The 27,597-nt window shown below is 38.1% G+C and overlaps 1 protein-coding gene across 3 annotated transcripts; it reads left to right on the top strand.

Annotated features, from left to right (window-relative positions):
- Positions 1-343: 343 nt before the first annotated feature.
- Positions 344-27,348, top strand: slc39a14 (solute carrier family 39 member 14). 3 transcript variants are annotated; one of them, XM_020640769.3, is made up of 9 exons: positions 344-586; positions 12,623-12,963; positions 15,737-15,905; positions 17,799-17,968; positions 20,192-20,314; positions 22,464-22,634; positions 22,961-23,192; positions 23,444-23,628; positions 24,104-27,348. In XM_020640769.3, the coding sequence occupies exons 2-9, from the start codon at positions 12,652-12,654 to the stop codon at positions 24,254-24,256; spliced, it is 1,515 nt and encodes a 504-aa protein (XP_020496425.1). In that variant the 5' UTR covers positions 344-586; positions 12,623-12,651; the 3' UTR covers positions 24,257-27,348. The 3 variants fall into 3 exon arrangements, with proteins under 3 accessions (XP_020496425.1, XP_020496424.1, XP_065822704.1); XM_020640768.3 differs by lacking the exon at positions 17,799-17,968 and adding an exon at positions 18,986-19,155 and having other exon boundaries at positions 345-586; XM_065966632.1 differs by lacking the exons at positions 344-586; positions 17,799-17,968 and adding exons at positions 4,328-4,636; positions 18,986-19,155.
- Positions 27,349-27,597: the final 249 nt, after the last annotated feature.

Below are 27,597 nucleotides of genomic sequence, written 5' to 3'. Positions count from 1 at the left end.
ACTCAGTGTGCTTTATATTAAAGACACAAACTTAAAATGTATGCATGAGCATGACAACATCATAAACATAAATCTAACAATCAAATAATAAGTCAAATGTAAAAGCGGAATGAATGAAGCATACGGCTTATAAAACATGAAACAAAGAGCAACACAAATACAAAAAATTGTAATCAATTGTACAGGAAACAGCAGAAATACTCAAGTTTATTTATTTTTTACCGAGTATGTAGGCCCTGCACCTCTGACCTCTGTATTGCAGTACACAGTGCAGTACACAGTTTCCACCGCATGAGGGCGACACGGTCATTTTGAAAGCGGACACCACCGTCGACGTCACTGCCGAAGATGACCCCTTCACATCCTCCACGCTTCTGCTGCTGCTGCCGCTGTTGAGAGGTTTGTTTGAATGGGAGGACGACACAGGAGATAAAACAACTCGTCAGTGTGTGAATGACTGAACCTGCCGGATACTATACACCGCTCATGTCTGACATCTACTTTCTCCTCATGTGACATCTCCGCTGAGTGGGAACCGAAACGTACGCTGTTGTTGAGGACAGTTGACGTCAAGCAGCATCACCGGGTAAGCTAACTCACACGGCTAATAAGAAGCTCATTTACCTGACTATTCACAAGCTAGCCACTTTCATCAGCTCATACCTTACCAGCCTCGAATACGACTTTTTTATTTATTCTTACACATTGAGGGTTTTCGGACCTGTTAGCTAAGCCATCAAAGGTGCGTAGCTGGATAAAGGACTTGTGGTAGAAGCTAAACAAATGTGGCTATTCATCAAGGTAGACCTGATACACTTTTAGTTTTGAGGCAATAAGTGGTGTAGGAATGGAGTGAGTGTGTGAGTGTGTGAGTGTGTGTGTGTGTGTGTGTGTGTGTGTGTGTGTGTGTGTGTGTGTGTGTTAAGGGATGCAAATTGTGGAATGCTGCCTATGAGCAATCTTAAAGTCATAGTAGCATCGTAGGAGTAGATGAGAGCTATTATGTTTTTCTACTTGTAAATCATAATGAAACAGGAAGTGTGTGTGTGTGAAAATACACACTTCCTGTTGAAACAGTCTTATTTCAATTTAACATCATTATGTGAGCAAACATAAAAAAAATTGCAAAGCTGACTTTCTGTCATCAACTTGTGTAATCAAATGAAAGCTTTATTCTTTTGATAAATACACTTATCTTGACATAACAAGCTTCTATTTTTTTTTATCTTATGTACAGACTGTCTAGATGTCTTTTGTAAAACATCTGAATCTCCTGCAGTAGGTGGAAATCATGGGGATTACCTTTGTGAAAGGAGGTATGGGGGGGAAAATCAAGTAAAAAAAATGTTGTGGGAGATATTGTCATTTCAGCCAAATAAACTTGATTTTCTAGTTTTTTTAAATTACCGTAGTTGTAAATTCTTTTGGATTTCTATTGCAGTTCCTGAGCTTGGGACATTTCAGAGGTAAAGGTTTACTGTTAAGGATATCAGGATCCATATGATGGAACTTTGAGCTGTTTTGAAAATATCATCTTGAGAGGTTAAAGTATTTTCTTTGATCTGAAAGTTGGAAAAAACATTGCACTTTGTTTTGCAGTGATTTTCATTTCTCAACCCCCATGAACTTTACCGATGTTTTCATGTTACTAGATGATTTTAATAAGTTGTAATTGACCGACAGAAAATAGTTAATACTCTTTAATAGGATGAAGTATTTTATTTGATGATTAAAAGTGGGTAAAATAAATGGATGTGCTTGGCTGTCAAACCAATAAGATCCAAGAAGAAGGTGGCACCCATTGACATCAAGTAATAAAAAATGTATGCTTTGTGTACAGCTCTTGTTTGTTGATAAAACTGAAAAAGACCCCAAAAAAGTCTGTTTGAATTCCAGGTTTTTACATTATGAAATGGGTGAAAGTCAAAGGGGTTTGAAAACATATGCAAGGCAATGCATGGTGGGAAGGTAGCTGTCCTCCACTGCACATTCAAAGCCATTCTTACAACAGTAAGCTTAGTTATAAATACAGTTTCCCTCTTCATTTTTTTTAAACATTATTAATGTTTGTAATTCAAATAATCTTTATTCTTCGGGCTTAGTGCACTAGTCTTGACATCACACATAATTCCAATCCTTTTTTTTTTTTTCACAGAATTTGCAGTGATTTCTTTCACAAGTTGGGTTTAGTGCCAATAAGAATTTAGGGAAATTATTATTCTGCGTAAATCCTGAGCAATGCCTAGAGGGACAAAAGGGAAATGAGGTCAATATTCATATAAATATATACATCAATATAAATTGACTTTTTTATGTTGCAGCCAAAAGTAGAAATTGGTATATTCTAAAGTTATACATCACTTAAAATAACTATTGGAATTTTATTATTATATTTCTAGAGCTTATCAAACAAAGAACATGACTTTAAAGGGATATTATTTTGGAGGTAAAAGTATATAGTGGCAAATGTTCAGCCAGAGTGAAAGTAGACTTTTTCTAGGTAGATTGTGAAGCAATTTTGCTGTGAAATCTTTCAACAGGTGAAAGCAAACCTAATGTTATAAAGAACTTGTATTATTTGTATTAAAGTATTTGATATTGTTCATAATGTGGTCAATGGCCATGACAAAGTTAAAGTAGGTATCTTATTTTCATGGTTGTAAAAGTTTTAAAAACATCTGGAAAATTGTTTGATTGATATTCAACCATGAATATATTTGATTCTACTGAAATGTACAGGATGTTTTTTCAGATAGAAAACCCACTTTACTAAGAGGGCTTTATTCTTTGGGATTTATTGATTAAACATGACATCACATGTTACTCATATTGTTAATCTATGTAGAGAATTAGCAGAGATTTATTTTACCCAACTGGTGTAAAGCCACGGAAGAAGTCATTGAAACCAATTGGCTGAAATGTGTGCAAATCTTGAGCAACACTTTATTGAAAGAGCAGGGACAAATAATCATAAGTAGATTTCTGGGATTAAAAATGTTGCTCAAGGAGCCAAAAGTAAACTCAAATTGTATTTTAGGATATTTAATAAGCTCTAATAACTTTTGGCATGTTAATATAATAATTCCAGAGCTTATGTAATGTAGAGTCTGGCCAACACTGGATAATGATGTAGATTTAAAAGTTCTCCAATTACAGATGTAGCAATCAGTATGGAGAATGTTTGGACTTGAAGGAAGAAAAAAAAACTATGTAAATTGTGCACTACTGTCATCTTCAATTTGTAATGTCTTCTTAGGTCAAGCCTCAAATCTTGAAGGAAAAAAATATAGTTCAATACATGATCTGACAAAAATGTACTAGTAAGTGTGATTTGGAAAATACAAAAATAGTGTTTTATTGTTGAAAATTGCAAACCATGGGCTGCCGGATAGCGGTTATGTTGCACACCCCTTGTATGGAGGCTATAGTCCTCATCACAGCCGCCATGGGTTCAAATCCGCCCTCTGCTGCACGTCATCCCCCACTCTCTCCTCCCAACATTTCCTGTCTCTCTTTAGCTGTCCTATCTAATACAGGCAAAAAAAGGACCAAAAGATTACTTCAATTCAAACCATACCAATATTTAATTTAATCAGGCAATGTACAGTCTGTTCAGGAGGACCAGCCGACTGACTTTTCTGTCATAAAAGTGCGCAACGCAAAGAATGCATTATTCTTTGGGACCGACTGTTAATCATGGCATCACATGATCATAATTGATCAATGTACAGAATTTTCAGATTATTTTTTTCACAAGATCGGTTTAGAGCTTATCATATAGAGCCCAATGATATGTGAAAGTGACTAAGAGGTAGAAGTTCACCAATATATGAGATATAGTGGACAGTTGGGAATTTAATAGTGTGCAAAAGTGATTCTTTTTCATGGATCGGCTTGTTTTTTTAAACAATAAGCAATATTCTTGTCATTCAATTTTATGTTTAACAGTTAACATATCATATTTTGAAATTATGTACATTGGTACTGATCTGTGATATGGCGGCTCATATCTGCCCAAAAATACCTGCCAGCTAAATATATTTGTCAAAGTTCCAATTGTATGTTTGAATAAATAAATTATCTAAATTAATAACCACAATTGAAGTCAAGGAAAACTTTAACATTTCCTTTTGAAAATTTGAAAAGTTTCCTGTTATAAAACAAGAAAAGTCTCTAAAAATGGTGCTATGCGGCTTTGCAATCCCTGACCTCTGAGCTGGCCCCTGCATAAAAGTGAGGGGTGGAGCCAGATCAAGTCAAGTCACGTCTAAACCCTTTAATTTACGGTGAATGATCCTTTGTAGCACACTCAGGGTGAGTGGAGCACTTGGACAATGTGTTCGGTGAACCTACATGTTACCCACAGCCATCACGCTCTCATCTAATGACAGTCTCCGGTTGGTGATCAGCTTGAGGACCGAGAGAAACAGTAATTATGGGCCTTGGGTTAAGGTTTATGAGTCGATGCACAGCTTAACCCGCCCTTTGCAGTATATAAAGTGACCTGGCATGCAACAGATGATTGTGCAGACTTGAGAGGACAACGGAAGGCCGCTTTTGAGGAGCAAGCTGCTGCGAGGTTTTCTGTAAGAACTACAACAGGAAGTTGCTGTTTGTGCATCACCTTTCATAAAAGGTACTGTATGCTTTATGCTTTAGAGTTAGCAAAAGTAAAATTGACTGATTGATTGGAAATTCTGCTCTGAAACTGACTGAAAGAGAAGCTTTAAGGAGCAGCAGAAGGAGTACTTAGCAGAAGTGTTTCTGCTGCTGTCTGACTCTGAGCCAACAGACAACATATGGCAGGCTTGTTTTGTAGCCAATAAGTTAATAGTGTTTGTAGTGACAGTGTTGCAGTATCTTTCAAGTTTTAATGGTGGATCATTGGATTAGTGACTAGATGTGTAATCATCATGATATAGACTGCAGGCCTGTTAACTTTCCTTTTTGTAGTTTGTAGTGAACTTTTTATTGTTTATTGAAATAGACGATTTGTTTTTTCTGTTTTCTTCATGATAACAAACAATTTAAAGACCAGCAATGCATCAATCGTATTGTGACAAAGACCATAGGTTATTTCAAGACACACCGGCATTAAATCAAACAAACATGTCCCCAAAAGCAAATAAATGCTTATTTAACCTATACCTTATTTTAAAAGAAAAATGTTGAGTCACTTTGGGTTACAAAAATATTCTGAGAAGAACCTTATCATATGACTTCAAATATGTTTAAGTGAGAACAGTTTTTAGCCATTACTCCAACCCTAAATCCAATTTTGATTGGGGGAAAAATCATTCCGTTGATTTGTTTTTTATTACAGATAACTGTGTAACTGTGATATGCCAAACCATCTTTGCTCAACAGATTTGAATTTTTACTTCAATATAGTTTCCAAGATTGATGGTGTTTGAAACCCATTTGCAGCTTCTCCACCTGGATATTGCATTTTTGCCATATATCAATTTAAAAGATATTTCTGCAGACCCAACATGTAGCCTTCCACATAAAGACATGCCTAATCTCAAAGGACAAGAAGTCATGACTAATTAGTAAAAATAGTTTCTACAGTTGGAAAGAGGATGTGAACTGGAAATACCGAGAAAGGATAAGGGAGTGACAAATGAAAAGAAGAAGTTTCTATCAGCCCAGTCATGACTTTGCTCATCTTCCAAAGCAAACAGTTAAAGCTTTGAAGCAGTTGTTTAGCTCACCATCATTCCTAATTTATTTAAGAGGTGTGCATGTTTGAGGTAGTTGCAGTTGTACCGGCACTTTAATTATTCCAGGGGAAAACAGGTTAAGTAAATCCTTGAAACAAACTGACCTGTAGTCAGAAATCTTTACTTCCTTGTGTTTCCAAGAAGTGTTTGAATTGGCAGAATCTCATGTTGGTAAACCCTGAGATGTTCCTCTGTTAGATCTGTAGAGGTTTTCTTCCTTTTAAGTCAGCTTCAGAAACTGGTGATGACGAGGGAAAAGTCTCACTGAGTTGTGTTTATACTCTGCTGTAGTGTATGAGGTTTGACAGTAGTGCTGATAACACAGGTTGACACCTGATGAAAAAGCTGGTTATCACCAAATGTGCTCATTTTTTCACTCCCAGTGCTCGGATTGCCTGGTGACAATAATGTTTAAGGTCAAAGAAATGTGTTTCTCTTACCACTGTCTGTATTTTTAAGCCACTGCAAGGATATGAAACAATTGAAGACTAAATTACTATATTTCTTAGTCGTTTGATTGTTAAAGGTATTTTAAGAAGTTGTTTTAATGTCCACTTCAGCCTCCCCTGTGGATGATGCTGTGCATCTTTTCTATTTGCTGATCCTACCCTTATTTGATCTTTGTAATCATCACTAATGAAAAGTTGCCATGCTTCATTTGAACTGTCTTAACAGAATGCTGTTGAATGAAATACAAACAAAGGCCCTTCTGGTTTGCTTGCTGTGTAATGCTACATTGAACACAGTTAAAAGCATTGTTGTATTCTAAAAGTCGTAGTCAATCTTCTCATTGATGGTGTGGTACAGTAAGTGTAACTTATCAATTGTTTATGGTTGTCTGGAATACAGGCATATGATTTCGTCAGTTTCTAATCCTTTAAAAAAGTCAGAGGGCAAAATTAAGCAGGACAGAAAAGACAGACTAAACATTTCCTGCCTTTCCTCCTTGCTCCTCTGCTTCTTCCCTTCATGCATCATGGCAAAGGCCTTAACTTCACTGTCTCTGCAGACTGCCTGTCTCCTCCCACCACCCTTGATCTCTACAGCTCCAAAAAAAAGGCCTTGGACTCTTAACTGCATGGGCATAGTGATTCTGTGAGTGTGCCGCGACATCACTCTGACCTGACATGCTGACATTTAAAAGCAGCTTTTGCATTGTTTTGATTGGACGGCCTTCACAGTGAGACAAAGACAAAGGTCTGCCAGGGAAGAAGACTTTCTCTCTGTCACTGTTCATTTTCACTCAGCTGTACCTTTATAGCACAAGAAGGACTATCTAGGGATGAGTGCATAGTGTCTGTAACTAGTCCTGGGCTAACATCACGGGTAACAAGATGGGTTACAGCAAAATATCCCCAACTAGTTATCTTGTGTCATGCTGGATAGAGCACAGGAGATACTACAGTTTTTGTGAACAATTATAAATATTTTAGAGATTAAAATGTCAAACTTTTAATGAAACACATAACATAAAGAACTTGAAATGTGATGAGTTTGTGTCTATGTGCATAAGGCATGCTATGTTAAGTGTGCAGATAAGCAGAGAAGTTAGAGGTCAGTGTATGACACTGTTAGTTTGAGAGGCTTGTTGAAGTTATATGATAAAAGAAGATACATAGATGTATTACTTGAAAAAATCTTAGCGAGGATAACCATGGTATTAATAATAGAACGTTGTTGTCATTATTTCTGTTGCTGCTTCTTTTTTTCCAAGCCATAAATCTATGTATCTTCTTTTATCATATAACTTCAACAAGCCTCTCAAACTAACAGTGTCATACACTGACCTCTAACTTCTATTTTTTATCTGCACACTTAACATAGCATGCCTTATGCACATAGACACACACACTCGAGGTTTCCTTTCACTTACTGCCAGAGTTCATCTTCTTTGATAAGTGTATCAATATTGGAAGCTTAACTTTCACATCACTTTTTTTGTATGCGTTTAAATGTAATGCTCATATACTTTTTTTTGGGAAAAGTTTTTAGATGTTCCTCCTCTTTAATAAATGTGTTTTAAGAACCTACAAAACCAGTAAATCATAACCATAGACACACACTCATCACATATCAAGTTCTTTATGTTATGTGTTTCATAAAAAGTTTGACATTTTAATCTCTAAACTATTTATAAGAGAGGGCTACCACAAAATGTGCTTTTTGTTCCTGTTAGCTTCCTGTTATTTTGTTCATTAACCCGGTGGTTAAATTGCAGGATTAGACACTTGCATAACAGTAAACTATTACTTTGTGGTACATTGACAAAGTTATGGCTTACAGATCAAACGATATGAAAATGTGCATTGTTTCTGTGTTTTCAGTTTGTCATTGTGTTTCTCAAACTGAGGCTCACATTTCCCAATTACTCTGTTAGTTCCTAATTCATACATATGACACTGCAGTGCATTATTTTAATCTTATTTTCACAATAGACAACATTGCATCACCAAACTGCCAATATCGATTTGGAAACGAAACATACTAGAAGGACATACAAAAATAAAATGATGAAAAACTCCTTAAAGTTCACAGCATTGTTTTTAAAAGTTATTCTGCCAGACTGAGCCTTTGGTAATTTATCTATATCGGTGTGGGGGTAATGCCTCATCTGAGAACGCTTCCGCTTCAAAAGCTGCAATAATTGTTGACAGGCAGCCCCTCCTTAAATGTCATCATGAAAATAATAATGTGCTTATTTGTGTTTCTGCCTTTGACATGTGCATTTGTTTAACAATATTTCAACCTAGTTCTACCTCAAATGTAAACATGTTAAAAGGGCATACATTGTTTTGCTTAAGAGGGCTGTCTTTGTGTTTAATCATGTGCTGCTATTAGAAGTCATTCCTAGAAAGTTCCTCACACACCTAACCTGGCCTCTCCCTCCTCTCTCTAAATAAATAAATGTAGAAGTGAAGAGAGATACCTCTGACTCCTTTAACAGCTTTTGAAAGGGAGAGGGAGAGACCTTAATGTTGTACATTTGCCAACTTCTGACCAGTATGACACGACACGATATGACACCAAACACGATACGTCAACACACTTTATTCTCTATTTAACTGACTGACCTGTGTTTTCTGCCAGATGTCAACAGGACTTACCTGATTAAATAACAAGTCCGTGAATTAGCTGAAAACAGACAATCCCATTTTGTATTTTATGACAACAATGGCATGGTTATTAAATTTGAAGATGATGTAAAATCACACTTAATTAATTAGTTTACTGTGATTAAAGACCCCTTGAAATTAAACTTTGTGAATATCTAACTGTGACGTATTTCCAACTCAGGATAGAACCAATCACAAGACAGAAGGCAGAACATAATGTTGGGATGAAAAATTGGTCAAAACATTGTAAGTGCCTCTGAGTGCAGAATGAGTCATCGGAGTAAAAAAAACATTTTTTTTGTAAAGTCAAAGGTAATGCTATTTAATTCCTTTTTATTTCCCCGAACAAATTATTAGAAAATGGATCTTAAATTTGAAATCAAGTTGAACTGGAAAAATCTACTTTCGAAAATGGTCATTTAATTGTTACAGCACCTTTCTCAACTTGTACCTTTTTCACTAACAAAACTGCAACAGCTTGCAAGTGGGAGGGCAAAGGTCAGTTGAGCTCCTTCACACTTAACAAGATAGTGTCAGACAAAAGTAAAAAAAAAAAAGCTAAACATCTGATCTCAATAGATTAATAAAGGAGTTATCCCTATTTTCTGTATCCAGTTTCCCCAGTTCTCCCCCAGGTGACCTTAGACAAGACTTCATTAGAGAAAGTACAGAGGAAGATTTGTGAAAAGGAGTAAATCCTCAGGGAGGGGGTGACTTGCTGCAGAGATCTCTTTTCTTCTTTTTTTTGCCTCCTTGAGTCTCAGAGATATGTAGAAATGGGAAGTAAGAGGAATCGGGCAGATTGACCTTTTTAAAAGAAGAAAATCTGCTGAGCATTGCTGCACCTTTACCAATGTGCTCTACAAGAATATTATACCATATTTTCTTACAGCAGCACAGTAAAAGTTGTGCAAAGTGTTGACTGCTTAAGAGTGTGGTCTCTACCTCCAGGCCGTCCCAGCAGTTAGAAGAGCTTGTGGCATATTAGGCAATTATTTTCTGGTTTCTCTCAGTGACAGAAATGTGATTATACTGGCTGTCACTGTCACGTGGACTACTGTTTTATATAGCCTTGGAATTGTTTTTTTTTGGATGTTGACTTAGAGTCAGGAGTGATTTGGAGAGGAGCCGTGGTAAGAAAACACTACTGCTAGATTTTTGCATTAGTAGGTTCATGGTAACATACCCTTCTCTATTGTTTATTATTATCTAATTAACACCATAATTCATAAAGTTAATGAAGTAGTAAGTTAAGACTTCAAACTAGAACTTCAGACCATATACTTATTGGGGAAAAAATGTACAGCGCTTTTAAATTAAGGTAGAATAGGTTCACTGTGTAGTACACGTCTTCACAACCATTCCTCCCCTTCTGGCCTTAAGAAAGAATTCATGTTTATGACACTTTTGCAGTGGCTTCTTCATTTTTAGACCCAGGGGCTATGTTCATTTCTATACAAAATGTGTCCTCTACAGCATTGGAATTTGATTTTTTGTGACTGCATTATGTCTGCGTCATGTTCCACTGCCAGCTACAGCTAAGTGGCTTTCTCCTTTTTGTCGCTGAAAAACAATTAACAGGGAATGCTCATTGCAGTTTCAGGGAAAGAATTATGTGGTTTTGGCTCAGTGTTGGATTTTGAATCCTGAGATTGTTAGTTGAAGAAGTCAGGAAGTCTGAAAAGTTTAAGATCCCATTTCAGCTTACTTTTCCTCTTCTCTTCAACTTTAGTTTTTTCCCCATCCTTTCCTCTTTCTTTCTTCCTTACCTTTGAGTTGTAAACCTGTTTTATTGCCCCCCCCCCCCCCCCTCCCCTCTCTATTGCTCCCCTCAGTTCACTGCACTCTTGAGGATTGTACTACTCTCTTCAAGAATGTCTTTTTCTTTGCTTGCCTTTTCCCGCGACTCCTTTCCTGCTCGTGGGTAACCTGTTAGCTTCCCTCAGCACGCTTGCAGCCTCGGGGCAGACCGACTTAAACTCAGCCACGTTACACACCCGCTATCTTTAGATGCCTTGTGGAAAACGGTGAGCTTTTCTTTAAAAAATGAATGGGTCTGTGTTCAGCCCAGCCTTACCGAGAACCTGGGGGGGGGTTGCTGAAATGAATCAGTGCTCTGTGAGTTGGGGCTGGGGACAGGAACATTACAGCTGTGTGTGTAGATGCACTCTTAATGTAGTACAAATCCTAACACTGTCCCACCCACACTGGCTGCTTTACATATTTTTTGGAATTCCTGTGTTTGTTGTGCAAGTTATAAGAAACCATAAAACAACAGCACATTTTAATAAAACTTTGTATCATTCACTTTCAAAAGTACTGATAGTATATCAGGAGAGGGGAAAAAAATAAAATTTTAATATTGGTGCATATCAAAAAACAAATTTGCATTTCTTTGCCCCGATCTTCCTTTCACAATGAAACGGTTCAGGTCTGGTTTTAGTTACGTGTTAGAGTAAACTCTTACTGGTTTTTTGACACTCTTGTCACTGTGGCTGGCTGACTGATTGCGTGGTGTGTCTGGTGGATACATGTGTGCTATAATTTTCTGTAATTAGTGTCTGTGTTTATCCCACTGGTTTCCTGTTCCCTCTGTGTTTTGTGGGGCCTTTGGGTCCACTTGTTTCGTGCTTCACTGGCAGTTAAGATTGACTTCTGATGTACCGAACAATTAGTTATTCACTTACCTACAGCTGCACCATGCAAGAGAAACTCTTTTCTCACAATGATTTGATATTAATCCTGGATTTTTCTCGTCTTGGAACATAAAAACACTTCCCATTCTGTCAAGAAAACTAAGGTAAAATAAAGAACATTTATGAGGGAGTTTCTGCTAGAATTGCATTGGAGGCAGGGGACTGTACTTTTTGTTATGGGTTTTCAAAGATATTGGTATGGGACTGGGAGTGAGCAAAAAATGACAGTATGAAGTGCAGAGAAAGTAAAATGAGACTAAATACATTTATACAGCAGGGTAAACAATGCATCCTTTCATGTGCTGTAAAACTCTTACTGTCTACAGGTTTTTGGATTGAGAAAATCACATACACATGCAGCAGATTTATATTTGTACATTTGGCAAAAGTTAAACCTAATGTGAGGGGATTTTAAAGGGTTATGAAATAGTCTTGAAGAAATACGGATTCCCCCTGTTTGACCTGCAGAAGCAAACGTACCAGCAGCTACAACATTGATTAATTGTTAGTTATTTTGAATTCCTCTCTTTGCTGCTCCCTATGATGTAGAGATTACTGCTCTTAGACCGAAAATCAAAAGCTTTGTTTCCATTTCCACTGCTGAAGGTTCATTGTGAGAAATCCATTCACCAGTTAGATGGAAGTAGGATGAGATATGTAAACAGAAATATAAAGGAAAGGATCAGCAAGAAAGATAAGACTCTCGCTTTCTCCTCAGAGGACGCAGAAAAATTGAAAAAAAAACAAAGAAAGTTGCCCACAGTTTCCCTAATGATCAACAGCCAGTTGTGATTTAAAAAAAAATCTAAGAAATGCGCTGACTTTTTTGTCAAAGACTATAGAAGTGACTTTTCAACTAATATTTTTTACAACCCTCTTTCTTTGCATGAAGGAATCTCAACTGTTTCTTTGCCAGGTCAAACAAAGCTCTTTATTTTTAATAAAATATTTATTTTCACTTGTTAACCAGTTTTTTTCATTTCTTGGCTCTTGCAGCCAACAGTAAGAAATATCTCAGGATGAAAGTTTAGTTTAAATATTCATCTTCTTCTCCTTTGTGCACCTCCCCCCCCCCCCCACACACACACAGATTATTGTCCTCCAGCTTGTGAAGACGCCATGCTTCTCTGGCCCCCTCATGGCCGTGTCACTATGACGATCACCCTCCTCAAGCAGATCTTGGTTCTGGCTGTGCTTCTCTGCGCCCTCGGTCCAGTGACAGGTCAGGGCTTAACTGAGACTCAGTCCGCCTCCCAGGTGCTGCAGGACCTGCTGACTCGCTATGGAGACAACGTCACCATCACGGTGCCCCAGCTGCGGTCTCTGCTGGCCCACCTCAGCCGAGATCAGGTTGAAGGTGAAGGAGAAGGAGAAGGCCACAATATGGCGGAGTCACCAACCACAACACCTCTCAAAACCAACCATTCAAAGGTAAGAGCCAAAACTTGCTTTTAGTTTGATTTTTTTTTTTTTTTAATGAGAGACTGCTCCATAATAATTAAGATGACAGTTATAATATCTGTGCACATGAAGCAGTCATTTTAGAATTACTGTACATAAATCTACAAATGTAAACAAGGAAAAAGCTACTGACAATAAAACAATCAAACTTTATTTATATATCACCTTTCAGACAATTCAAATTGCTTTACAAAAGAGTGAAATAGTGAGTGACAAAAGGTAGTCTGTTAAAAATGATTGAGTTATTAATGCACATTAATAAGAAGTTAATTAAATAACAATAAAATAAAGATGGATGATTAAAAAAACAAGATACAAGAAATGAGCCATGATAAGGTTTTGGCACAGTTCCTAATCCAAAAGTATAGAAAAAAACCTTGACTTGAAAAAATGTCACTTTATTTTGGCTCACACTGATTATGTGTTAGTCAAGGCTAATAGGGGCTTTTCTGAAGACTCATTCCAATGTTACTATGTAATGTTTTTATTTACCTTTACATTGTTGGATCTTAGAGTGTTGAACAATTAGTTCAATTGAGGATTTACATTTGTGAAACAATTGCTGATATTAAGTTTGCATTTCGGGGGGGGGGTTGAGCTTGGACTTTTATTTTGAAATTGAGAAGTTTAATCGGTGACACAATCATAAGAAAAGTCAAACATCAGCTAAAGGCCGTTTTTACACCAAGTATAAGCATTCCACTGTTCATTACTGTCACCATCAGCTGACTTATTTCACTTTCGTAGTTTTCACTAGTAGTTCACTGGAGTTCAGTAATGGATCTGTTTTTGTTGGCAGTTGTTCAGCTTTTCCAGATGCTGTTTGTTTCTGTAATAACATGACACTAGCAAAATGTGTTATCAGCCATCAGAAAGGATTGTTTTAAAATTTGGTATATAAAAAAAAATCAAGCCTGCACACTTCCATGCCTCCAAATAACTTTCAGCTTTAAAACCATAAATGCATTCTCAAGTCACATTTCATGAACAAGTTGTCAACTATGCAGCATAAAGCTGTCTTAAAACAACAATTATGTTGGTTTAAACATCTAATTGAGGGACAATACAATACAAAGGTTGTCAATGTGCCATACCTAGAGGGGAGGTGTGGCTGAACATCAGGCAGAACCTGAAAAAAAGTATTAACCTAAAACAATAAAGCAACTTTGGTAGATCAGCAAATGTGATTTGACAGGATGGAAACGTTGACCTGATCATGTCCACTTCACGTTCTGTTTTCTCAATAACTATTCTCTACCAGCAAAAGAGTTCTGTAGGTGCGCCAGGTAAGCCCTAATGTGAAGTCTTTTGGAGGGTAAATCTTGAAGAAGCAGGAGCCACTGGTGCCACACTGCTGAAATGTTTCACATATTTCCCATGCTTTGTGTCCTGTGCAATTGACTCACTAGCTGATCTGCCTTTGAATAGATTAACCTGAGTGAGCGGTCCAAAGGTTTAAGCTCTTCTGTGAAAATCGAATAGAACAATAGGCTAATAGTCACTGATAGTTCAGATGCTGGACTTTCATGCTGCTTTGTGGTTTCTTTCTTTACCTGTTTGGATCTAAAAATAGAATCATGTTTGTGTGTGTGACTCAATGAACAAAGGAAGAACTGCAACCTCTGGCCTTTAACTGTGACTACACTCTCTAATTAGTGACGTATAGACACGTGTGTGCAACAATGTGTACTACTCGTTTTAACATGTTTGGTAACATGAGACTCGTATTGCTACGCGTGGAATTCCAATATTCTCACTTTTACATTTGAAAGAATGAGAAGTTTAAATAAGTATTGAATACATTACATGTGTTATTTTCTAAATAAATCAATATGTTGTTTTATCAGTAGATAGAAAAGTTGAAAAGATCAATCAGTGTTTCCAAAAGCCCGCTATAATGTCCTTAAAAGTTTTCTTTTTTCCACAACCCAAAGACATTCATTTAACTTACACAGTCGCTGTCACAATATTCTCATTAAGAAACTGGAATCAGAGAACTTTGGCTTTTTCTTTTCTTCATATAAAATAACTCATAGTAATATTTCTATTACCAAAGTGGTTTTTCAAAGGGGGAAAATTCACTTTATTATGTGCTAAATCCTTCTCAAAGGCTGACTGTCATTATTTGTCCTTGAAGATTGAATTCCATCTGGCCTCTGTGTCCCAATATAGACGTGTCACATTTAATGTGGATACAGTTTCTCTCGGCTTTTAGATGTGACTTTTCAGGTTTCATATTTCAGACAAATGAATTTCAGGAGTTGTCCTTGTGACATCTGTCAGAACTCTACATTGTCATTTAACATTTCAGTATACTTTTTAATTCTACTAAAAATCCAGTGTTTAAAACACGGATGCATCAAATTCTCACATTTGATATGATTAACCTGATGTTTGGGGTCTCTTTAAAATTCTCCAAAAAATAATAAATTTTCTGTTTTGGTCTCTGACTAATTTAGTGATTGCGGAATCGGTTCTGTAGTGAAAAGACTTCGTTTGTCACTCAGTTAAAAAGAGCTGCTTAATATTGCTTGCTGGTTTCTGTGGCGCGATATGTTCTCCCCCAATAGAAATGCTGTTTAACTGGTTTGTTCACAGTTAGGATGTGATTCTTGGAAAAATACTCAAACAATGGAATTCACCACATGAACATTTTCAGCTTTACCGTATATTTTTTTCTGCCTATTTACAACTTTTATTTTTGCGACTCAACTGATTTATTTCCATGTTTTCATTCCTGCAGTGTTTACCTGCAGACACGTTAGCTATGTACAGCATCAGTGAGCAGTCACAGCTGGATGGACAGGGCCTACAGAAGCTGTGTCCCACCATGCTGCAGCAGCTGGATAAAGGAACCTGCAGGGCACATAAAGAGGAGGAGCTGGCCTCCCCCAGGCCCTCAGACGTCGAAGGTGAGCACTGAATAGTTACTGAGCATAACTAGGCCCTTTGTAACCGTTTGTCTATTGTGGAGTCACAGTCAATAATGGGAGATTTTCCTCTTCATCATCATTGTCTTTTCACTGTACGGATACTTTGTGAATACAGTAGAATAATGATTGTTGTGTTTTTCTTATATTCTCTTTATTACTCTTTTGTGATATAATTCTGTTTATCTTTCTACAGCTTCCCTTTTGTCAGTTGTTTTCTTTAAGTGTTTTTCATCTGGAGTTTTTACTAGTTTTTGTCAGTTCTGTCTTCTCTCTTACAACTATATCTTCTGTTCAAAATATATTCAGTGAAAAGACTAAAGCAGTGAAACCTTGAAAACACATTTCGCTGTCTGATCTGAGCTCCAAATGTGTGTTATTTGTTGCCTAGCGATGGTGATATCACAATTTTCCCAAAGGAGATTAAAGCCAAAATAAGCATGCACACAGATAGCCAAGTCTCAGATTGCATATCTCAGTATGGCTTAAACACACCCTTCAGATTGTAAAATCCTGCCTCAATCAACATCCCTAGTACCTAGCAGAGATCTCTTCCAGGTCAAACAGAACAGCCGGCCAGCTACAAACTGCTCCTTGTCTTCGTCTGCTGAGCCGCTGTAACTCCAAACATACTGCCCATTATACACACCCACTTAGACGCCCTGGAAGTAGTTTTGGCATCTGCACTCGGTGTGACATTCCCAAAAATGTGGAGTGAAGCTTTTGATTTGAGTATTTTGAATTTGCCACTGGTACAGAAACCTTGATAATGACAAAGTTGGAGAATGGGTCAACATGATGTGGGAGGTCCCCCCCCCCCCCCAAGTCTGCAGCACCCTGCTCACAACATGATGCCAGAAAGCACTGAGCAGCAATGTTTCTGGATCGTTTGTCCTACTTATTACTCTGAGGAAAAATAACAACACTTATGTAGACTCTGCTTGACATTATGTTCTAGAACAACAGTTAGTCATGAAACACAGCAAGCAGGTCCTTTGTTTGAATCCATGCTCTCCCGGGTTCAGGTTTCCTCCAGTTGTTCTGGTTTCCCTCCCCATCAGAAACATTATTCTCCTTTTAAAGCACGGTTTTTGTTGGTGCACTTTGGCTGCCTACTGCCTTTAAACACAGGTGGGACAAATCCAGTGAATACGGTTCTCAACAGATATCGTTAAAGACCAACTTAACTTATGTAGCCATGCTGAGCTAGCTCACAAATTTTTTTTACTTTACTTTTTTACCCACTGAGCTCTTGCTTTGGCTCCCCCTCTCCACGGTCAAATGTGTTATCCTTTTACCATTCGCTGATACGCCCTCAGCTCGTCTCAAGGCAGCTTATTTTGGCTCGTGAGCCGTTTTCTCTGCAGGGACTGTAGAGATCTGCAAGCAGCAGGGAGGCAGATGCCAAAGAAGTTCATCCCCACTGCAGATCTCTCTGACTTATACATCTTCGTCTGTTCTTTTTATTTAAGGTTGATGCTTTTGTGACTTTTCTTTAAATACCTTTTTAATCAAATCCAGGATTCTATCCAACACGTCTCCGGTCCTGTTGAAGACAAACCTATCTGTCCCCTAAACAGCTACTTCCAAACTGTTTTAAAGTTATTACAGCTGATTTTGTAGTATCATCCTTTAATAGTACTACTCATGCACTTCATGCCCAGCAGCTGTCTTGAGATAGCTAGTAAAAAAAAAAAAAAGCAGATCCTGGCTAATATAACACCATGATTGTATTCAGAAGACAAATGCTTGTATGTTGTTGTTTTTAATGCTCAATCTGTATTCACAGCTCCATTTCCACATATGAAGCATGGCAGTTTGTTTTAATGTTCCACCTTTCTCCTCCATGCCCTCACCTGTCACTCAAACCACCAGTGTGGGGCTTTTCTTTCCTGAGTGTGAGTGTGATCAATGCCTTCGCCCTCACCGGAGTCTTCATCGTGCCTCTCATGAGGACGCGCTTCATGAAGCACATACTCGTCTTTTTCATCGCTCTTGCCATTGGCACACTGTTCTCCTCTGCCGTCCTGCAGCTCCTGCCAGAGGTTTGCCATCCACCCATCCATCCCGACACCTTTCCGTCTACACCTTATTCACAGCCCATAAAACTTTTTTTTTTTTGCTTCCCATGAAACAAACACAAAAATTGAATTTAGTTCACTGCAGTGCTGCACGGCTGTTTATAAAACGAGTGCACCTTTGGCCCAGAGCTCCTTTGTCTGTCATGTGGTCATATCTATATCCTCTGCTTCCTGCCTTTGTTTCCTCGCAGTGTTTTTTCCAGCTCCAATAAGCACTGTGGAAGGCTCTTTCGTTTTCCTTTACCCTCACTGCATCACTAATCATCAAGGGGTGTGTTTGAGTTTTGTTTTTGAATCTGACCCTTCCTCAGAATTGAGATCTAGGCCAGTCATGTGGTTTTTCTTGGAGAAATCAGATCAGCTCTCTCTTCTGCCACTGCAGCATATTAACAGCCAAATAGATTTAAAAACAGGTTTCCCAATACTCCCTTATTTGTGTAAGACTATCCTTGAGAAGTAACGCACAGTGTCCTTCAAGCTGAAATGGGATCCCGTGTTAGCAGTGCTCCTTTTGCTACTGTTGGGCTATTTAAGGTTCACTAGCCCCCTTTTTTGTCTGCAGTGCACCCTGAGGCTAGGACAGTAGGTGCACCTTAGTGTGTGTGTGTGTGTGTGTGTGTGTGTGTGTGTGTGTGTGTGTGTGTGTGTTCACACTTTCTTCCCTGTTGAAAAGAAATGCATGGTGTCATTGGGCTGCTTCAAAGACAGCAAACTATTATCTTCTTTCCAAATGAAAGGTGGTGTTACTTCTATTGAGCAATGGACAAAAGGGTTGTTAGTGTCTTTTAAATTTAATTTTTTTTCAAATCCCTTTTCCCCCCTTTAGGGACATACACGGGTTGGTGGTATCTAATGTTTTGTTCTTTACCTCACTGTGGTGATTAATCTGGTCAAATGACTTCCTAACTAACTACCTGCCTCTATGTTTTTTTTTCTCTCATCTTCCTCTTATCTTTTCTCTGCCTTCTCTCCGTTGATCAGTGTGGGGTTATGGGATCCTGTGTGTAACACTCATCTCTCTGTGTTCGCTGGTGGGGGCCAGCGTGGTGCCCTTCATGAGGAAAACCTTTTACAAGCGGCTGCTGCTCTTCTTCATAGCCCTGGCCATTGGCACGCTGTACTCCAACGCCCTGTTTCAGCTCATCCCAGAGGTAGTGTTGATGCTGCTGTGACTTCGAGAGCTGCAGCTCATTCACAGAGCCACAGCTGTGCAGGGCTGCTGAGCAAGAAAGGGGAATACTTGTTGCTGTGTTTGATTTGATTGGCTGGGTGTAGCATCAAACAAAATCTCCCCTCCTAACCACATTCCTAATATTATATTTCCACATTTCAAACATTTATGTTAAAACTGAAAGAAATTAAAAGAAGATAGGAGTACTGTCATAAAGTAGGCTATGAAATGTTCTACTAATCTTAGGGTTAGGAGTTATTTATCTATTTATCTCCTTAGGTTTCTGATTAAGATAACGTTCGATAAGCAACGTTTTATTAAAGAGAGCTTCAGTGTATGTCAACACACGGACTAAAGTTAAAAGTCAGAGTGTATTCCCATACAGTCATTTGTCTGTCTAGACAGCATTTAAAAGACAAACTGCTCACACCCATCAGGCTAGCTTTACATCAGTTTTGTAAGTCATTGCATCATTTCTGGTGGGTTGAATAGTGAAAGAAGAAAACACCTCTCAGCTGAAGTGTTCATTCATTCATCTGAAGTTTGACGTGAGTCGACTATGTCCATGATGCAGTTCTTCCATTAGAACGGGGAGTGCTCTGAAATATCTCAAAATCACGTCAGCTCAGTTGGTGGTTGCTGTTCAGTTTTTCATTGGAAAATAATAAAACTGTCCAAAGACATTTAGCTGGGTGACATTTTCAGAAGAGATAAACATGCTTTTATAAGAGCAGCTCACTGTGAAAGCAAATCAAAACACAGCAAAATGTTTTCTTTCTCTTGTTTTTAGACAGCTGACTGCACAGCCTTGACCCACATAGATTTCAAAACAAACGGCTCAACAATCACTTATTTTTCACCCTCAAAACCACATGCTAAATGTTTCTCTTACAATTGCCAATTGTTTAAATTACACCTCCTTTTTAAAATGTATGAACTTTGTTTAATGTATGTCAGTGATGAGCTAGTTTGAGTTTTCATCAGATGCTGATATCATCTTATTTTCTCAATCGTAGGCCTTTGGTTTTGACCCCATGGTGGATTTCTACATGTCCAAGTCAGCTGTGGTGTTTGCAGGATTTTACCTCTTCTTCTTCACTGAAAAAGTCCTCCGAGTTCTTCTCAAACAGAAAGACCAGGTGAGTACACTGCGAGAAGGAAATGATATTGACAGTTAAATGTTTAGATACAGGTAAAGGTCAACAAGCATATCTGTATCAGTTCAATTAAATCAGATAAATATCTTTGTTTTATGTCTGTGGGACTTCAATTACAATTTGTCAAACAATAGAAGTTCTTTTACCTGTCCCCACAAGGTTGTTCATGTTGACCCTACTTTGTTATTTCATGCTTCAGTGTTTGTTAAGGATATCATAACAAGCCAACCTTTTTATCAGGAAGTGTTCCATTTACTTAGATTATGAGAGCAATCAGCATCACCATGACGCACAATGAAATAGTTCTGTCATCTAGTATTTGTGCTTCAGTGGCAGGTTTAGTAAGTTGGACAGAGACGGGAGGCCCCACATCTGGTGTGTCAGGTTCACAGTTGTGCCCTCAGGAGTTTACTAGAAGTCATTCTTCACTTCCAGTCCTGAAAAGTGTTTAGGGTTTGTCATGCATGAGCAAAAATGTTACTCTGCCACGGGTTACCAGGCAAGGACGCTCCACTCGTCCCCTATGTAAATATAATATCTGTTAAGAAACAGGAACTGAAGCCATATTAGTGTGAAAACAATGGCGGATTCAATTGAGTCATCAACCAAATATGCTGATTATTAACAGTGTCCAGCTACTCATGCTATTCTTTTTTGTATTTTTATACTTTTTTCTGTTTTCTGGACAAATTAAGGATTAACTTGTCCTCATTCTATTTTTTAAATATTCAGCTGAATGTATTTAAAAACCCAAATTAAGAGAGCTTTATTGCTAAATGAATATTATCCTTACCTGCTACTAAAGTGTTATCCACCTAATCATTTAGCAAAAGAAGGCCAAAGACATGGCTTGCTGGCTGTCTCAGTTGTCATTATGACTTTGCAAAAAAAAGTTTCGTATATGTTTTAAATTATAGTCAATAGAAATGTTGATCTTTTTGCTAATTTCTAGACAGCAAGATGTTTTCCTACTCCTCCCTTTATAAGAGTATTGAATTCTAGACTGTGTGGCGATGTGGTCAGTGGTCAGTGGGCATGTGGTTGTTTTTTCTAAGTTCTCTATTTAGGATTGACTGCGTGCTGTTCCAGCATGTCTGGTTTTTGGCACCAGGCCGTTTGGCAGCTTTTTATTTCTGCATATTTTCATGAGTGCAGTATCATTGTATGTAGCACTTGTTATAAAAGGTTTCCATGGCTGCAATATGAATCTGTGGGTCACTTGTTAAATGGATGTCAATGTTCCAACTTTGCAGATTTTCTCTTATTTAATAAATTCAAAAAAAAAAAAGCTTGATTGAAATTCTCACCTGCATGTGTTCATACAGCTTTTCAGTGCTGCTGAATTCTCTAAAAGCCTCAGGGAATTCAACCAGGGTGATTTGGGAACAGTTGCTCCACCTTGTGGTTACGATACTTGAAGCCATATGGTCCAGCCAGGCTGCTTAACAGCTCACACTACGAGCTGTTGATCCTATTACACAAGTTCTCTGACCCGGATTGCCACCTGCAGCGCTGCTTTCAGGCTTTTCATTTTGTTGCAAAAATGAACAATTCCACATCTGTCACTAGCAATTATTTTTGATATACAGAGGACTATTGTAGTGTTTGATGGAGAGGGGACACAGAACAGTAACAAAACAACCGCTGTCCTTGTAGAACTCTTAATCTCCAGGTTTAGTGTTTGTTTTTAACAGTTCATCCTCAGAGTAAATGCAGCCTGAGAGGCTCTGCATAGGGCAACATGATTCAAGAGAATGCTTTGATGTAACTAATGTGTGTTAGTTATGATTAGATTTTGGTATCAGCACATTTTTTAAAGTTTTGACTGTAGAGTGTCTTTGTTTTTGTGTTCAGAGCACAGAGTCACAAATGTGTCTTGAGCAGGATAATAGTTTGACTCAGAATCAAGTTCAAATCAAAAGTCTGATCAGTGCTTACAAAAACAGTATCTAACTGGATTGTTAAACTGTTGTGTTCATCGTGGATGCGACAGAAACAACACGTCAGTGTGTCTAGTGTGTCAGCTTCTGTGTATGGGTTACAAGTTTACTGGTTGAACTCAAACAGCATCCATGTCTTGTAGTTTTTAATTTTCTGTTCAACATTATTGACCATGATCTCTGTGTCTCAGGGCCACGGACACAGTCATTACTCTGGATCAGATCAGTACTCGAAATCTGACGGGGATGTGGAAAGCGTGGAGAAGGAGAAGCTGCAGCAGAACGGAGCCCCCGGTCTGGCTCTGGGCAAGGTGGACTTAGGAGAGGGAGAGCTTATGCTGAGTCCTGCACAGACACCAGAGGTAAGACAGGGAGAGACTACAACCTGTTATTTTTTTCTTTTTTTCTTATTGTAATTTTCCTTTTTTATTTATATTACCAAAGTAATTCGATTTTAAAAGTGAAATAAAGACTTTCCTATAAAGAGGTAAAGGCCACCAGCCCCTCTGGTCAGAAGAAGCTTATTTTTTAACCACTCTTATCTATCAGCATATTAAACCTGTTTCATGTCAAATCATCACACACTGTTAGCTTCAAAATCTGGATCTGAAGCATTTTCTTTGCCTTATTTCATAAACATAACATTGTTTATAATTTGTTATTAAATTCTGGTGGGTTTCACACTCAGGACTCTCAGAGCCCTGACAGCGGCGGTCGCTCTGGCAACAGGGGTGGCTGCTATTGGTTGAAGGGGACAGCTTACTCTGACATCGGCACGCTGGCCTGGATGATCACATTGAGCGATGGCCTGCACAACTTCATTGACGGCTTGGCTATTGGAGCGTCCTTCACCGCCTCGGTCTTCCAGGGCGTCAGCACCTCTGTGGCCATCTTGTGTGAGGAGTTTCCACACGAGCTGGGTTAGTCAGGATTTTCAATCTATAAAATGATATATTTTTTTTTATATTTCCTCCGAAACACAACCTAACACAAATACAAACTTTCCAAAACTATAACATTGGTGCTTTGAACAAAAAATGCACCAACAGATTTAGAAACATTTTCTTGTCTTCATGCAGCTCTCTCTCTCTCTCTCTCTCTCTCTCTCTCTCTCTCTCTCTCTCTCTCTCTCTCTCTCTCTCTCTCTCTCTCTCTCTCTCTCTGTCACCAGGTGATTTTGTGATCCTACTCAATGCCGGCATGAGCATACAGCAGGCTCTGTTCTTCAACTTCCTGTCAGCTTGTTGCTGTTATCTGGGAATGGGCTTTGGCATCCTGGCCGGCAACAGCTTCTCTCCCAACTGGATCTTTGCTCTGGCAGGAGGGATGTTCCTCTACATCGCTCTGGCAGACATGGTCAGTGTTTTGGGGGGAAGGGATGTGGTGCATGTGCGGACAGGGTGGATCTGTTTTTATAAGAGTTCTTAAAGGGCAATAAGATAAGAGTTCTTATCAGAAATCATCACTTTAATTTAATTTACTGGAAAAAGACATTTGTATTTTAACAAAATGAAACAAGCAATTTTCTTCTTTACTAGCTCCTGCTAAGTTAACACTTATAGAAAAATGAATATAGTTAATTAATATGCTGTAGTTTTACCTTTACAAATTTGCAACCCCATGATATCTTTTGTTAGCCCCTCTTTGCCTGGTAATTGCCCCCATTGTTAAGGTCCATCAACACACTAAAACAAAAGTTTTCTTTACAAGTTCGTAGCTGTCAGTGGAGTGAGTCCTGCTGTAGTGTGAAACCATTTTCATGAGCATCAGCGTTCCTAATTGTTTGACTAATCTCAAAAAGGTCCTTCTCTATCTGCTTTGTTGTTCTCAGTTTCCAGAGATGAACGAGGTGAGTCGTGAGGAAGAAGACGCGGGCGGCAGCAGCTTTCTCCTCACCTTCGCCATCCAGAACGCCGGCCTGCTGACAGGCTTCGCCATCATGTTCTTCCTCACCACCTTCTCTGGACAGATCCAGCTGGTCTAGCAGCCGACTCCTCTGGACGAACAGCAGCGCTTACCAGTGTGACATGAAACTGAGATGACAGCTGGTTTGTGCCAGTTTCAACTGACTACAAGTGGAGGGACATATTCAAGAACTATTTGTCTTTATTTTCCTCTCATTGTCTCAGTTTTCAGGTTCTTTGGCGTTTGGGGAGTTTGGCTGCTGTGCGGCAGGTACGCACACTCCTTATCAAAAAAAAATATTTGAGATGTTCATGTGCAGTTCCCAGATGCAGTAGATCCTGAGCAGTGGTTGTGGCAGCCTTCTTTACAACCTTTATAAATCCTTTTTTCTGCTTAGTTACAGTAACAGAAATATCTCCTAAAGCAGGAATCATTCAGTCAGAAGAGACGAGCTGCAGATGTGCAATGACTCTGACCCACGTGCAACCCCAACCCAGTCACTGAAAATGTTCTCTGTTCTCCAAACTTACAACTGCTCTTACATTTTCTCTTCTCCTCACTGGACATCTTTTAGCCTCAACTGTTGACATTCAGTAGATCCAGATTAATTTCTGTCACTTACTCTCTTAGCGCTTCCTCAGTAGGTGGGAAAAGCACAATCAGGTTTTAGCAGCTGTATTATTAACATCTTCTAGTCTTGATTCTCTTTCCCAGACTTGAACCCTTCTCTTTCCTTCATTCATTTCACACCAAAAAAACAAATCTCTATGGACCTCAAGTGGAATTTTAAATCAAGTGTCAACTTCCAGCTGGACTTTGTTATGTGTGTTGATGTTATATTTTTGTAAAATGATCCTGTTTGAAGACCAAATATGGAGCGACCATGAAGAATAATGAAGGGCTACACGGTGGCATTTTGGGTACACTTTGATTCTCATCTATACGGATGTGTCTTTATCCTCAGCATGCTGTTCGAAACAAACAGAACAAAGCTGAAGTCTGAAACTAAAAGTGAGGACAAGTCCAGAGTTTGATCTAAGCCTTTTTTCAGATAAGATGCAGCATCACTGAGCGTCCACTATATTTACCTTCGGTGCCCTTCATTCATATAAATGATCTCTGGTCTTGGTTTACACCATTGACTATTTTCTCTTTTAATGTGTTTGAACGAAATACTGTAAATGTAATCTTCAAACATTCACACTTCACCTTACTGCTCTCTGTAATACCGATCATAGATATTTATAGATTTAAGTTAAATACTATATTAAGTTAGACTTTAATGACAAACCCTCTGAGTCTTTTTAAGTTTCACTATAAGGCCCAAAGGCTGTGGACAAGCTCTTCTCCGTGCTTACATGCATTTTTTAATTGCGTGGTTTTCATGGTTGGCAGCAGCCTCTGTTCGTTCCTCTCATGATTTTTCGATTATTTATAAATCCCGGTTCTAAGAGTAAATTTTTTTAGACATGAAAATACCTCAAGATCTTCAAAAGACGTAGAAGTTTAATTGAATAACACTGAGCGCTCTCTAAGGTGTTTCCTCAAACCTCAAAGACTCTTTTAACCATGTGGATGGAAAATATCTCTTCTCCATTTCCAAGTCGCTGAGCTAACTTGGTGCCTGGATTAGGGCAAGGCTTCATATTAAGAAACTTAAATATTGAAGTGTTGCAACAAGTCAATATTGATCCATTTACTGACCAATCGAATAGTTTGCTTAAAAGGCTAACAAAACATTTTGGGGGGTTTATTATGTTGGTCCAACTGCACCATTTACGTATACATGTATGGGGATGGAAAAATGTTTGATGATTGATTGTTTCATTCTTCATTCATTGATTTTTCTTTGACTGTTTTTTGGTAATGAAATTGCTGTTGACTTTGAAATCTTCCTTTTTTTGCTTTGAAAAAAATGAAATTCATATTTATGAAGTTCCAACACTTTGTCAGTATTTTGAAGGTTGTTGTCCTTTTCAACACAACACAGCCTCCGTGCAAAGTGACATGTTTATAAAAAGGGTTCCCCTGTTTCTTAAAGAACCTGAAGCCACATTCAATCCCTGCAGTCAAATTTGAAAGTAAATTGAAGGCCTTAAAGCGAGGGATTGGAGGCTTTATGGCTTTTTTAATAAGATCTTCAGTATATCTAGATACTGTCGACCATGTCAGAAAACTCTCCTTATTGGAGAACCTGTTAAAGAAGAAAAAGGTTCATGATCTGTAAAGTTTCATTTAAATCAAGTGAAACCAGTCCTATCTGACAAACTGTAACAAAGGTGTTAAAGTCATTCCTTTTGCTGCTGCGTGCACCACCAATTAGTGCACGTTTCTGTTGATCCATTTTACTGATATTTTACAGTTTGTACAATATGAAGAATTCTAAACTGGAAAGTCAGTACAAACTTAACTCCTGATTTAAAATGAGCATAGAAGCTGTTGGTAATTATTTGTTGGGGATAGAAAACTGGTAGCCTTGATGGTGACGTGTTGTATGGACAGACTATACAAATCAAAGTTGGCTGTTATTCCTTGACGGTTTAGGGAAGCCATTAACCCCATCACCATGAGGTATGATACAACTGCTGCTCGATGTGTGATAAAATGGAAATTATTTATTGTTGTTTGAGCCATAAAATATTTATTTTATGCTTTACACCAAGAAACAGTGTTCAGTTTACTGTTGCATTGAATGCCATGATAGAAGAGAGGATGTATATCCTTTAATTTGTTTTAGTTTGAACACATGGGACGGGTGACAGAATACATATTAATCCTTTATTTCACTGCACATGTTCTTCTATACCCAGAGCTTATATACACAGAGAAACAACTTCTGCTCTGTTATAACAAATTAAACATTGTTTCATTTTCACACAAAAAAACCTGTTAATCAAGGATTATGTTCAGGAGCACTCAGATGATAATACAGATTCATGAGTGCAGAACTACTGATTGAAACAAATGTGTCTTTTTCCTCATCAATCAACCAACCAATGACTGAGTGTCTGGAGATTTGAATATCTTATGGATCTGCTGTTAGAATTTGTATTGCCCATTTTGAGAAAAAAAATGTACCTACTTGTAATGTATTGGAATCATCATCAGCCTTCTCTGTGTGTCATGGGAGTCTTGTTTTTTTTTTTTTATAAAACATCCTTTTCCAAGAAAGTCGAGTGTCATGTGTGGTCATTGATTGATACTGTCCATGTTTATGATCTTTTCAATTATTTACTAAATGGAATGCAAATTTTGTTTGTTTTTTAATTGTGATATGAATACTTGAATCAGTACACAGTTAAAATAGTTTACATTTATATTCCCAGACAAACATAATAACTCTCTTACATAAAAAAAACTAATACAATAAATTAGCTAAATAAATAATAATGCTCAGGATACAAAATATGTCAAATATAT

This window comes from Labrus bergylta, chromosome 2, assembly GCF_963930695.1.
Source record: "Labrus bergylta chromosome 2, fLabBer1.1, whole genome shotgun sequence".
Taxonomy (NCBI): domain Eukaryota; kingdom Metazoa; phylum Chordata; class Actinopteri; order Labriformes; family Labridae; genus Labrus; species Labrus bergylta.
Note: the sequence above shows the minus strand (reverse complement) of the source record. Positions and strands in the feature narration are given on the sequence as shown.

What these genes read in the sequence shown, in the direction of transcription:
- slc39a14 (XM_020640769.3), top strand. Translation starts at nt 12,652, where the DNA reads ATGCTTCTCTGGCCCCCTCATGGCCGTGTCACTATGACGATCACCCTC. An exon ending in TCAAAACCAACCATTCAAAG is followed by an intron (nt 12,964 to 15,736) that starts GTAAGAGCCAAA and finishes TCATTCCTGCAG; the next exon opens with TGTTTACCTGCAGACACGTT. An exon ending in TCCTGCAGCTCCTGCCAGAG is followed by an intron (nt 17,969 to 20,191) that starts GTTTGCCATCCA and finishes TCTCAATCGTAG; the next exon opens with GCCTTTGGTTTTGACCCCAT.